General features: G+C 33.9%; 1 protein-coding gene across 1 annotated transcript in view; it reads right to left on the bottom strand.

The window, feature by feature from the left end:
* Positions 1-4,983: 4,983 nt before the first annotated feature.
* The window catches only part of SHOC1 (shortage in chiasmata 1), a 100,233-nt gene continuing 90,339 nt past the window's right edge, over positions 4,984-14,877 (bottom strand). Inside the window, exons 23-27 of the mRNA XM_063082574.1 lie at positions 14,695-14,788; positions 10,775-10,906; positions 10,203-10,352; positions 8,538-9,501; positions 4,984-5,084 (exon numbers count right to left, since the gene is read on the bottom strand). Coding sequence (XP_062938644.1) covers positions 4,984-5,084; positions 8,538-9,501; positions 10,203-10,352; positions 10,775-10,906; positions 14,695-14,788 — 1,441 coding nt within the window. The remainder of the gene's footprint in view (positions 5,085-8,537; positions 9,502-10,202; positions 10,353-10,774; positions 10,907-14,694; positions 14,789-14,877) is intronic.

The raw sequence follows: 14,877 nt of genomic DNA, 5'->3' as shown, positions 1-14,877 counted from the left end.
CAAAGTCACATAAATATATCACAAATTTTGATATTAACTAAATATAAAAAGTAAATATATTACAAATGGATGGTATAACCTAACTAAAGGGGGTAAGGAAAAGGAAGAGCTGACTTAAGTAACTTTGGAAATGACTGGAATTCTAAAACTAAAGACTAATCGACTGTTCATAAGCACTGTATTCTAGCTGGTAAAGTTTCTCGTGGGGATGGGTTAACAAATCTGAACCCACTGTACGTATATACTGGGATTGAACAAAAAAAGTAAATGAATGGTGGATGGTGAGATATGTCTTTTATCTGGTGGACAGAATAATGCCTACTTCTCCAACCCATGACCACGGGGTCCATCACATAAGAAATTTGTTTATACTGGCAGATGTCCTTGTGGCTCTTGTCTGACCTGTGTTCAGTTTGTGCCTGCCAGACCATCACTCTAGCACTGGGAGCCTGACCTTGTGTTCTCCCCAGCATCCTGGGGAAAACCCAGGCTCAGGTAGCCCCCTGATTCCTCAGATGGAAGGTGCAAATTCAATACACCACTACAGTAGGAAATAAGTTCAAAGATTTATGACTTACAGATCTTGGGCAGAGAGGGCTCAATGAGTTGGGAGAGCAATCCTCCATCCCTGGGTCGTATTAGACAGGAATGAAGAGTCAGGCAGGGAATGAGAGACAGAGAGAGAGACAAAAAGACAGAGATAAAGAGGTAACTAGCAGTATATATAAGGGTGCAGGCTGCAGTTCACTTTAAATTCACAGGCAAATGCCTTAATAGTCCATTTAAAGGAAGCACGAAAAAAGCTGATAGCACAATCTGCTAGGTGTGTTTTAATCTGTATCTATGGCTTATAACAAAATATGCAGAACTGGGTAATTTATAAGAAAACAAAATTTATTGTTTACAGTGTCTGAGGCTAGGAAGTCAAAAGTCCAGGGAACACAGACTTTCTTTGATGGTGACTTCAGTGATGGCAGGGTATCACATTGCAAAATGGCGGAGCAGAGAGAGCAAAAGACAGAGAACAGAGACCAATCTCCTCATTCACTCTCCTTTTAAAGCCCCCTGACCACCATTATTAATCCATTCACTATGGTGTGGTCCTACAATCCAATCACCTCTTCAAGGCTCCACCTTTCAATTACCATGATAGGATTTTCCACCCTCTTAACAGTCACAGTGGAGGCTAATACATAAAACTTGGGGGACATAATTCATGCTTCAGCGAGTTTTGTGGGGACATAATTCAATCCACTACAGTGGGAGAGATGCTCTAACTTCTTATCTCTGGCCACTGGCTTGAGCCATTTGGGTGTGGTGTTGTACTTCTCATGTCTAGGCAGCAACCTTTGCTGGGTCATCCTGTTACAGAAGGCCACTATTGAGGGAAGAAGTTTAGGGAGAAGAGACCCCATGTAAACTTTAGATTTGGCCTCAGAGTCTTGAACACGGTTTACAGAAAGCTCTGTCCTGGGATTGTGTATGCAGCTCAGTTTACAATAAAATGTACTTTGCGTTGCATTTATAGTAGTTAACATAATATTATTGTTTGTTATCATTATTATATTCATTCCTTTGCATACTCCTTCAACACCCTGGCCCCACTCTCACTTTTGCTTCCTTACACTGACTTGGCTAAGCCACAACCCTTTTATTTTATTTCTTTCTTTAAATGCATAAAGAACTCTTAAAGATGAATTAGAAAACTCTTAACAGAAACATAAAGACAAGTCACACACCCCAAAGAAACACATGTGGCTAATAAATACATTCTAAGATGTTCTTGCTGGTGGGAGCAGCAGCCCACGGCCCCCATGTCAGGACCCTGGGCACGCTCTGTTGCTTGCCTGGATGCAGGTGGAAGTGGGGTGGCCCACGCCCCCCCCAACCCTTTTAAATGCAATTCTCTATTTTATTCCTCCTTTCTATTGGGCACCCCTGCCTATTTGTGACATTATTAATGCTCCCACTTTAAATTCATAATCACTAACTTAAGAGGGCCCTTTATTCCATATCACTCAGTGGTTCTGCTTCTCTGATCTAACCCCGACTGATAAAGAAAGCAGAAGAATTCAGAGAAATCATCTCAGCCTTTCTTTTTTTAATTTTTGTGGATGAACTACCTGTGGTCTTAGCCGAGACCAAATCCCTTCTTTCCTGCACTATATCCCATCTATTCTCACCTACCCAGGGACTTCTGTCCAGCAAATCTCTCTCTCTCTCCCCCCGCCCCTGACCCCCTTCCCCCAGTGGATTTTTCCCATCAGCCTACAAACACAATGAGATTTCTCTATCTTAAGAATACCCTTGTGTTGACTTCTTCTTCCTCTAATACCCCACCTCTCATGTCTGTATAGCAAAAGTTCCAGAAAGAGTTGTCAAAACTACCCACCTCCTGTTTTCCTCTCTTGTGCTCTCTTCATCTATTCTAACCAGGCTTTTGCCCACCATTCCTCCATACACTGCTATCAAGATCACCAGTGATTTCCACTTTGGTAAATCCTATGGTTAATTCTCTATCCTCCCCTCATTTGATCTGTCAGTAGCAGTTGACACAATCAGTTTCTCTTTCCTTCTGGCAACGTCTTCCTCATTTGGCTTCCAGGATATCACACACTTCTGGGTTTTCACCTACCTTGCTGGTTGCTCTTTCTCAATTTTCTTTCCATTTTCCTCCATTTCTCTCTAACGTCCCAGGGCTTAGTCCTTGAACTTTTTCTATTTTCTATCTACATATACTGCCTTGGTAATCTTATCCAGCTTAATGGCCTTAAATACCACCTATACCTTGATGACTCCCAAATTAATACTTCTCAAATTTATATATCCTATAGAACTTGAGACTTACATAATCCAAATACCTACTTAATAGCTCCACTTGGAAGTCTAGTAGGTATTTCAAATTTAATTTGCCCCAAATCAAACTCATCTTTTCTCTAAATTATACTCCTCATAGTCTTCCCCATATCAGCAAATGGCAATATCACTCTTCTAGCTTCTCAGGCCAAAAATCTTAGTGCTATCCTCTTTCTCTTATGTTGTACATCTAAACTATCAGCTGTATCTTCAAAACACATCCAAGTGTATAAAGAATGACAACTTTTGAATTTATTCTAATTCTATCTCCCACGGTTAAATGCTTGGGATGTATCTGTCCACATATTTTTCATTCCAAAATTGGAGTCAATCTGAATGTCCACTAGTGAGAGAATGGTTAAATATATTATGGCACATTATATTAAGCAGCTGTTAAGAAGGGTATACATACAGTCAGTACTGCGGTAACAGGGCAAATGCATTCCTAAAAATCACCAAGCTATGTAAAATCACACAATAAAAACCACAGGGCTTATGAGAAAATGGAAATAGAGGCTTAGGACTCAAAAATTTCATCTGTAACAAATAAAAAAAGATGAGAACCTAATAAAAATGGCAGCACCATTTTATACATGTTAAATGGCTAAGGAATACATAAATGCTATAATAAATATGGCTTGTTATCTTGAAAAAAACCTGAAGTTTGCCTGTGGACATGCAGGCCCCACTCTTCCACTGGCCAGCCCACCTAGCTCCTATCCCCATCACCCTTTCTATTCAAGGAAAAGAACAAAAGAGAGATAGAAAAAGAGTGAGAGAATAGAGATAAAGAGAGGGAAACAGCAGAGAACTGAGAGAAAACTGGAGAAAAATGAAAGAAATGGGAGGGTATGGGACTGCTTAGCCAAGTTGCAACTTGTGAGTTATTGTGAGGTAGTAGAAGAAGGGTTACTGGTAAGAAAGTTTGCATGTGCCTGTGAACAAAATCGCATCAGAATGTGAAATTCATGTTATGCTCAAATTGTTCCCTAATATATTGATCATTCTGGAGCAAATTTGAATTTTCAAAGGTCTTTTTTTAAACAAAAATGTAATTGTGAAATATATAATGTTTTATGTATTATTTTTTATTTTTTCACTCTATGTTATAGACATCCTTTCTTGTGAGAGCACACAGATTTACTTTCTTCTTAATGGTTTCATGGTGTTATATAGTCTAAATTCTTTACCTATTCCCCTACTGACAGCATTTTTGTTGTCAACAATTTTTACCTATTACAAATTATACTACAATATATTTCATTGTGTAATTGAATATTTCCTTAAGACAGATTTCTAGAAATGTAATTGTTGAGTTAAAAGATAAGTGCATTTTTCTTTTTAGTAGATGTTATACAAACTGTGCTCTAAAGAAGGTGTACTAACAATATAGGAAAGTGTTCTTTTCTACAATATGCCAACACTGGATATTATGAATTTTCAAAAGTTTTGCCAATCTGATAGGTGAAAAAATGGTAACTTATTGCATATTGTTTCAAATGTTTATTGCTATTTTTGTTTCTTCTCAGGAAATACCTATTCATATATTTTGCCCATTCTTCTATTAGATTGTCTTTCTCCTATCAGTTTGTAGGAACTCTTTATCTACTAGGAATGTAAACCCTTTTCCTATTATCTTGGTTGCAGATATTTTCTCTTAGATGTTTGTTTCTAACTTTTCTTTGTGGAAGAAAACACTTTAAATTGGAAGTTCTCTAACTTCAATTTTGCCCTAGGTTTTAACATTTATAGTGCTAGAGGGTTGACTGGTGATCTTCCCTTCTTGACTCAAAGGAGCAGACTGTGATAGAGACTCATTTAAAAGGTTTGTGAGATTTGGGTGAATCTGGAAGGCATTCTGGATCTTAAAATAATTATTATGTCAATTGATAAATTTGAATATTTAACTTACAAAGACACAAACTATAGGGCAGAATACATATTATAAAAATTTAATATAGAGAAAACTCAATTATAAAACTGAGAAGGTGTACTAACAATACAGGTGTATTAACATCTAAGAATAATTGCATTTTCTTTAATGTTTGAGCAAATCTAAATAATTTTGTTACTGGATTATTATCAAAAGCAGTAGAATATGGCATGTAGCACTTCTCTCTCCCTCCTTCAAAAAAACTTCAGCCGAGTTTGTCCATCAACTCTACCAGGGACTTTTTCATATACTAAGCGTCGTTTTTTGGATTGTGGTAATTGTAAGTATGTGAAACCTGTTAAAAGGAAAAAAAGGAAAACATTTTATTGCTTACAATAGTAAAGTGTAGCCATTTTTTACCCAGTCATTCAGTGGATCCTGTCTTTTTGTCATCTATCTACAAAGTGTTAAAATTTCCAAACTGGGATAAAATAATACTATTAATAATTACATTTTTAACATAAATGCACCTGTACCTAATGCCCAGTATTAAGATAATGGCCTGGTATTAAATACACATATTTATGTGCTTATGCCTTGTACAAATAGTTAAATCTTCCTGGATTTCAATTTTCTCTTCTATGAAATGAGAAGTTATATTATATGAAGATACTTTAAAAAGTTAATGGAAATTTTCATGTTATCTTTCAATTCTATTTTTCCATAAACTTTTGAAGTATCCTTGTATAATCTCTAAGGTCTGTTCTAGTTCTAATATTTTTAAGTAAAACAATCCAAAATAGTTTAGGAGCAACTCAGGCAGGGCTTCCTAATTCCTGAAGTTTTCCAATACCTCCTCATTAATCAGGATATAAGTTAGAGGCGCACCTTGACTGACCTTGAACTTAAAATAGAGATATATTGTTTGGTCTCTGTGTACTTTCTGTGTATTTATCTGGGTGGTGGGAGCATATGCAATTCTGTCAGTTTCTTTTTCTTTTTTTTTTCTCTTTGTCTTTTTTCCTTTTAGTTTGCCCTTTCTATTCCTGATTGCAGCTCCCTCCCTCCCCCACTTTGGCTATTCTTCTCATGAACATGTACCTTCTAATCTGTGGGATATCATTTTAACCAAGGACATATTTCTTTTCAGAGAAGGGTATGTGTTTAGGAATATAAGTGTAACTTCATGCCTGGAAAATAGATCTTTAACTCCAGGAGTTTAACTTTAAGTAGTTAAACAATCCTTAAATAACCGAAAGAAACACAGGGAATGTTAATTTATAGGGCCCAGGTTCCTCACTGTGAAGCTATGGGAGAACCGGCCCAGGCACCAGTTGTGTGCTGGTAAATGTTAACAACCAGCTCTCAGAGTGGGGTTTAGGGAAGGGGTGAAGGCCTAATTTGTAGTGTTTCTGCAGTATAAAAAGTCCCACTATGGCTGATTTCAAGTTATCAATGTGATAGGAACAACATTGTTTTCTGGATATCAATCCAGTTTTAGCCAATTCTAAAATTTCTAAAAGTACTTAAATTTCTTTTTCTATATCTGCCAGGAAGCTTTCCCATGAAATGAGTTATCTTTTGTACCTACTTTATAATTTCCATTATTATTCATATATGAATATCCATATATTGTTATCCATATATTAGTATCCATATATTATTCAATTATAAAGCACCCACAAATTCCAAGTTAACTAATACAAAGCATCCCAAGTAGATTCACAGATGAAAACATCCTTGAAGAGACTGCTAGCATTTTGGAAAATATGAGCAAAATTCACTACATCCTTGCCAAGGTGGATAAAGAATCATCATGAATAAGTGGAAGGAGTAAATAATAAACTGAGCACATTGCAGTTAAATTAGAAATAACAAGAGTTAAAAAAAAAACAACATTAAAAAAAACCCCACTCTTGGCTCAAAGAAAAAATTAAGATTATAATAAAAGATTAATAAGAAAAATTAAAATTATAACACCATATTAAAAAATGGGGTTAGAAACTTATGTTCAGCTTCCATCCCATTACCATTTTTAAGACTTTTGCTTTTATGTTTTCCCTCCTTAAGCCTGTTCCTTAACCCATATCTGTAATGTTGTGCCACAGAATTTACCCTAAACCCTGATGTATGATAGGTGGTGATAATGTAGGGTCTCATCCTATATGACCTTATTATATATGACACATTAACCTTAAATATCCTATATTTGGATACTTATAGTGGCCAATTGTTAAATCAGTAAAAAGAAAGGCTAAAAAATTTTAAACAGTTTTAGTAATTATTCCTGGGGATATAATCTCATAATTGCAAGAGTTGGATGCCATCATAAGCAATTTTAAAAAGCAATGTAGTAGGTAATTATATCATGGAGATCACAAATATACACCTATAGGACAAATGGAAAATTATCTTGAGGTCATACCAATGGCTTTAGTTGAAAAAGATGAAATTTTCATTCAGTTCATTTATGAAGTTGGTATAACTTTTATGTCAAAATGTGACAAGGCACAAATGAACAAAAACACACTTATTTCATGAATGTAGATATGAAAATTATAAGTAAATATTAGCAACCACATTTAACAGCGTATTAAAAGAATCATCCCTCAAAAGCCAATTAGGTTTATCACAGAAATGGAAGAGATGATTTAATATTAGGAAACCTATACATATAATCCTTGACTTTAATAGGTCAATGGAGAAAAAACATTTGATTTTTCCTAATAGGTACTGAAAAGAGTTTGGATAAAATTCAGTACCTAATCCTCACAAAAGTTCTTAGAAAGCTAGGTACAGAATACTTCCTATTAAATAAAAAACAAAACAAGTTATGACTATTAAATGAGAGCAAATCCAAGTTTTGTTAGTCCTGGAACTTATACAATTTGGGAGGCCCTCTTTTAAGAAAACAAAGAATATAGGATTTTGGGGGGAGCCTCAGAACTCACAACAGGGCCTATGCAAAAGAGAAGCTTTGAAGCTTAAGCATTTCCCTCTCTCTGTCCCCCTCCCTTTTTTTTCCCATCATGGGTAGGCCACCTTTGTATGGCTATTAGAACTTAATATTTTGTTCCAGACACTCAGGCCAATGCAATAAATAAGAAATGACACAGAAAGAAAAGGTATAATTACTAGAAATGAGAAAATAAAATTGTTCTTTTTAAAGCTTAGTACCATTAAATGTTTTGACAATTCAAAAACATCCATCAAAATGGAGCTAACAGTACTGCAGTACCTGTTTAATAGAACTGTGAGAATTAAACTAAACAATCCACATAAAGGACTAATAATGGCACATAATAAGCTCATAATAAATGTTAGCCAATTGAAAAAACCCATCCCACAAAGAGGTTAATTTTCTAATTTATTGATTCCTCTGTTTAATCTTTTTAAACATTTTTTATCTATTATTAGCATATTCATTCTTACCAATTGTGGTATTTCTTCATGCCCTTTGCCCAACCTATCACTTCCCAAATCCCCACCCCATCTCTAGCATCCTTAGGTTTGTTTAATCTTTGTTGATTTTAGTCTTCTGCCTTAGATTTGTTCCTTTTATTTTTAGCTTAAGTGGAATGCTTAGTTCATTTAAAGCTACAAGAATTTGACATATTATATTTTCTTTGTATTTATTTTCTTAGATGTCTATATTTAAAGTTTTGGTTTTCTCTTTGACCCAAAAGTTATTGGAGAATTTTTTAAGTGTAGTAATTAAAACAAAAAAAAATTTTTTTTTTAATTTGAAGATGGTTCTATCTTTCAAAAAAACTGAGAGTAGGTTTTATCAGTTATTGGATATTGTTACCTGTTAATGATTCGTTGTCTCCTGAGTTAGATGAAGATTCAGGGTGCCTTTTCTTTCCTAAACATTTTTCAGCTCTCTGGTGGAAATAAGGACTGTTGAATTCTTTTTGATTTCCATTAGAATCAGAAGCACAAAATAAATCCAAACTGGAGACAGATGGTAATTCTCTCCAGAAAGTCTTTTTAGTCCCAGTATTTGAACTTTCACACGTGAAGTCTTCTAACTCATCCGATAGAAATTTTTGCTGATTAATGAATAAATTATCTTTCTGAGAATACCATTCGTCACGTGTAGTCTGCTCTGCACCATATTGTAAGTTGAATGAGTGATTCTGTTGTCCCCATACATTTTCCTGATAGTTCCAACGAAGAGGAGATTGAGAGCCCTCTAATGAAAAGATTGGGGCAGATACTTCATTACTTACGGATCCTCTTGCTTTGTGTGTTCCCTTTTTCTGATACTTTATAAAATTAGGGACAACTCTCTTCTGAGTATCAATTGGTGATAATACGGTTTCACAATTCGTTTGTGTTAGGCCCAAAGAAAAGATATCTGACTCTGAATCATTCTGGTTTAGAAAGGAGTTGCAAGCCACCTTCCTTGATTCTATATTAATTAGAAAAGGATTATTCTGCTCTATAGGTTTACAGCTAGAGTCTTTCCAGTAGCTGGTTTGATTGTAAGAAGTCCCAGATGGTAAAATATATGGCATTTCTCTTAGTTCCAGAAGGGGATAGTTATAATTTGAAGTGGTGTTTGTGTCTTCCTGCACTGTTTCTCCTAAATCTGAGCATTGATAACACTCATTATGTTCTTGAATAACAAAGTCTGAAGAGGCAGAAGCTAAACTTTGAGAAGTAAAGGTATAAGTCTGGCTCTTATTTTCCTGAGATGATGAAATCTGAGGTGATTTTGTTACAGAAGAAGAGCTAATCTTGAATAAGGAAGTGATGCTACAAAAATGCTAAAAAATTTAAAAATTAATATAGTACAATACAAACTTCAGTCTAGTAATATAAATAATGATACTTATGTATATAAAAAAGAAAAAATATAAGTAAATAGCCTATTAATAGATAGTACATTGATGCATGTATTAAGAATATAAAATAATTAGGCTCCATTAAAAGAAAAACATTGTAATTTGTATCTATTTTCTAATCACTTATAATTTTTAATAGACTATTTTTACAGCAGCTTTAGGTTCACAGCAAATGTAATAAAATTTTTAGTTATATAAGTTTATGTGAATACTATTTCCTTGATAAAAATTTTAAAATATTACCAATAAGTTTAAAGTTTCTTTACTGCTATAATGAAGGGTATGTAAGGACTGTTTTGAAGAGGTAATGTAAATACATGTAAATAAGGTGAGTAATTTACTTACTCATGGGCACAATAATACTGTTTTTTAAAATGATTTAAAGTGTGATAAACTGATTATACAGAATTATCTATATAACATACCTTTAAAATGTATAAGTGTGATTGGTAACTAATGAGAATTCTAAATAAAATTTATTTCAAGTAAATTATTTCTTTGCTATGTGAAGTTCAAAACAATTAAACTCGGATACCTTCATTTTGAAAGCCCTATGGTAAAAATAGATACTCAAATGGAAAGGAAATAAAGTCATATATGAAAACAGATCTCAGATTACTAACCTTTAACACTTTTTCTGGAACTTCAGGTAGGAGTTCCTGAAGTTGACCCAGAGTTGCTATCAATATCCAATGCAGTGAAGGTCCTTTATTTAACATGAGCTGAGCCACCAATGGATTAACACATGGAAAATCAAGTAAGTACATTTCTTCCTAGAAAAGAGTTTAAGGAATAAATCAGCCAGTGGTCTTTTGAAAGTGACCCATTTTATTCTACTCACTTCAGCAGATTAAAATTTTTGTCATTGTGCCACCATTTAATTTGAGACACCTGGAAAAAATATGTTAACAGAAAGGAAATTCAAGAATTTTTTTTTTCTTCCAAATTTTATTTTATTTTGTCAATATACAATGTGGTTGAATATTGTGGCCCATTACCGAAACCTCCCTCCCTCTCCCCACTCCCTCCCAACAATGTCCTTTCTGTTCGCTTGAATTGTAATTGTTATGTCTTCTTCCCTCCCCCCATCCCCCCCCCCCCCGTTTTTTTGTGTATTTATTTATTTATTTTTAGCTCCCAATTTGTATTTATATTTGCTTTGCAAATATCTAATTAATACATTTAGAAAATAAACCTTAGATGGCGAAACTTCAAGCCAAGACTTATCCAACCACTCAGGAGGCTCTCTCTTCGAGGTCATTAAATTGTGGTCAGCAATTTGTCGAATTATCAGTGCAGTCTCTTCCACTCCTGGGGTAATTATAAGCTAGAAAATGTATTTTTATAAGTTAGATTATAGGAAATATTAGGAAGCAAAATGTAGCATTCAGAAATAGTTTGTAATTAGAACAGAAAATTTTCAAACAGAGGAGTCTAATCTTTGTATTTAAAATATTAAATATAATTTATTAATTTATCTATATGAAATCCAGGATATTTTATTTATGAGGATGACCAATTTTCTTTTCTTCTTTAAATATGATTTCTTTGTATTTTCTAATTTTTGGAACTCAGTTGTTCTTCACCTTCATTTGGAATTTATTAAGAAAGTCTTTAAAAATATATTTAGTGTTATATTTCATCTACATTAGAAGAAACAGCAATTTGAATCACTAGTAATATTTAATATTTTGCTTTTTCTAGGTTAAACCTTATAGTTCCCAACTAGAAATAAGAATTTTTAAAAAGTAGTGCAAGATTTTTCAAAAACGAGTTAAAAAATAAGGAATACTTATAAATGAATTTGATGTTGTATGCAAAAAGGAAAAGACAAGGTTTTAATTTAGGTAATTTCCAATATTTTGGAAATCTTCAACCAATTTTGGACTATTTGATTCTAAGATACTCCTGCCAAAAGTGTGTGTGTGTGTGTGTGTATGCACGTGTGCTGTATTAAAGTTAACTCTAACAAAAGAATTTCTTAATATCCCCTATTTCCTGTCTAGTCACTGTATTTTCCTCCATCCCCTTCTCTCTTCTGAAATGTCAACCTTTTTCTTTTGCTTTCATTTCTATCTTTCTCTTCTTCACCTTTTAGATTTGGTTGAAGAAAAGGTAGTTGGGTTAGGAGTTTAAAGTGGACAGAGAAATACTGCCCTAAATAATCATATCTTGGAAATACAAATATCCTGTACCACAGTAGGAATTTAAGAAACTCACAAAATAATTATGACAATTTTTTCACAATAAAAACAAATAAAAAACTGTTAGTATATACTTTTATAAGAGTAACAAATACAAAACTGTTAGTATATGTATTCTAAAGAAGGATTTTCTTTAGATTATATTAATTATAGAGTGCGCAGAAATACAGTTTAATCTGAAATTTATTTTATTGCTAGTTTTGGATGTTTTGAGAAGCTATTACACTTTCACTTAAATATAAACTTTATTTTAAAAGACAAAATTTTATAATGGTGGTAATAAATATTACCTTAATTTATTGGGGCAGGAATTCTGGGGCTCATGGCTAGACTTGGGGGATTCAGAGGTACCTACTTATATTGTTTTCAAAATCTTGCATATGTGTGTATCTATGCGTTTTTCTGCAAAGAGGCTTCATAAGAAATTTTCAAAAAATTAAAAAATTAGAGTAACATTTAGCATAACACCACTAGCAGTATTCTCTTTTAATTAAAAAAAAAATACTTAAACTTGCTAATATTTGCTTTATGGTTAGGCTCCTCAGATGCCTAAAAATGAAAAGGTGCTAATAATCCATACTGATGCGATCTAAGAGACCAAAAGCCATGTTACTAAATAAAATAAGGTAAAGCAACAATATGGTTTAAAATAATATGAGTTGAGGGAAATTCCTTTAATGTAATGATGTCTTCAAGTCAGGAAAATGGGAGACTTATAAGTATTGGTGACATACTGATAATAGATTAAGAGCAAATTGACCATAGTTACTCCAAGCGGAAACTGACCTACTTTTTAGATTATTATGTAAAATTTGAAAAGCTGTCGGAATAGCTTGATCCAGGTGGAAGCAGACTTCTGTCTGGAATGGACTGTGCCTGGGCAGTACTCCTATTTCATCCTTGAATACCTTCCTTGGAGCATGCCCTCTCTGGACCATGTCACTTGTACCTGGATATAGTATCACTCACTGGTATCATATACCCAGTGTATAGAGTAATAAAATAATTTCTAAAGCATATTTTGCATATGAGTGTTTACCATGAGCTGGGAAGAGAAGAGGCAAATTAAGTGCTGAAACCTCACTTGAGTAGATAAATAAGACAAATTTACATTTGCCATTCATTTATTTAGATAACCTTTTTTTCTTTATTTCTTTCTTTTCTTTTTCTTTTTTTTTTTTTTGGTGGCTGGCCAGTCTAGGGATCTAAACGCACGACCTTGGTGTTCTAAGACTGTGCTCTAACCAACTGAGCTAACCGGCCAGGCCCTAGATAACTTTTCTAAGAATTTTATTGTATATTTATATGCATCACAGGATCAAAATTATCTGTGATCTTATTTCAAACAGATCATTTATTGATTTTCTTAACAGGTTGTGCTTTGATTTAATTCTATTTAGTAGATATTTGTTGAATATTTTTGCTATGTACAAAGCACTGTGCTAGCTGCTATAGGTTTTACAAATAAAAAGGACCTAGTTCTTACCCTTCAGGGTGGAGGATACATGAATAAATACCACATACTATTAAAAAGGTACAAATTATTATTGGTAGAATGGGAGAAGAAGAAATTATCCTGAGATAGTATTATTGGGGCAAATTTCTTAAAGGAGGTAATGTTTGAGGTAGGCAGTAAAAGACAGAACTCTGACATCTAGCGGTAAGGGGATGGGGAATAATATTCCTAGGGGAAGGCAGGCCAGAATGACATGTTTGTGCACTGGCTGAGAGGTGACAGTATGGGGGCATAGTCAAGAAAAGGTGAGTAAAATGATGTTATAGGAAGGATTACTAGGGGCCAAATTGTAAAGGAGTTTGAATTTAGCTGAGTTTGAACTATATTTTGAATGAAGTAGGAAGCTATGGAAGGTCTTTGAGCAAAAAATTCAACTTCACAGTAAATATTTATCAAGAGCCTACTACGTACCTGCCATTGTGCTAGGTGGCAGGATTACAAAAATTGAATATACGTGTTCCCTTACCTTCAGGATCTTACAGGGTAGGGAGTGAAATATTCATAGCAGTAGTTCAGAAATGTAATTGGTGTCTATATATGATGGAGTGGGAAGAGAGTAGAAAAAGGGAGATTGGTTAGGAAGCTACTTTAAAAATCCAAGTGAGAGGTGATGAAGGCCTGAATTTAGGGAAAGCAGTGGGAGTAGAAGGAGAGACGTATTCTAGGGACACTGCAGAGTTAAAAAGAGGATTTAGCTACTGATTAGATCAGAATAGTGATGCTAAAAACTAAGTATGGGGGAAGATGAGAAGTTGTGTGTTGGAATGTAGAGTTTGAGGAACTTGTGGGATAGTCACATGGAGATTCCCAGTAGACTGCTAGCATATAGGTACAGACCTTAAGAGATGTCAGGAAAAATTTAACTTACACTTAGAAATGAAAGCTTAATCTGTGGGAATGTCTGAGTTCATAAAGGAAAGTATGTAAGGTGATAATGGAAGAGTTCTAAACCCTGAATTTGGATAGATGTCTAAATTACAGAGCAGGACATTGAAAAAAAGGGCCAAGAAAGGAGACTGATTAGAGATCACCAATATATTACCCTATTTTATGTCATAAGATTTTCATTTCACAGTAGATAAAAACTTGGTACATCTTTCATAAGGAACATTTTTGATCAAAGGATATTTATTTTTATTCTTATCCTGCCATGCTTAGAAAAACATCTAAGTAGTAATTAAGAGATGAAATATGATTTTAAGTTCATTAAACTAAAGGCTTTTAGAGTAGAAGTTTAAGTGGTGAGAATATTTATTAATTTGAAACTGTTGTGTATTTGGATTTTAAGCAGTTTTTAATTTATCCATTTAATGTACTTCTCAATGGGCACTTGAGTTTGTGTATAATTTTGGTTTATGAAAAGTACTTATAAACAAACACATAAGAAAAGAATACCTTTACATCTAGTTCTTCAGATTCTAGACCAAATGAAACCAAAGCTGCATAAATCAGTGCTAGGTGATGAAGTGTCTTTTCTGTAAGAGGGTACCTAAAAAGAATTATATTACTATACTTCTACTCATTTGATATCTGATTGTATTTATTAAAAATTCATTCTTTCCCCACATTTTAATGTTA

The sequence above is a fragment of the Cynocephalus volans genome, chromosome 17 (genome assembly GCF_027409185.1).
Source record: "Cynocephalus volans isolate mCynVol1 chromosome 17, mCynVol1.pri, whole genome shotgun sequence".
Lineage (NCBI taxonomy): Eukaryota > Metazoa > Chordata > Mammalia > Dermoptera > Cynocephalidae > Cynocephalus > Cynocephalus volans.
Note: the sequence above shows the minus strand (reverse complement) of the source record. Positions and strands in the feature narration are given on the sequence as shown.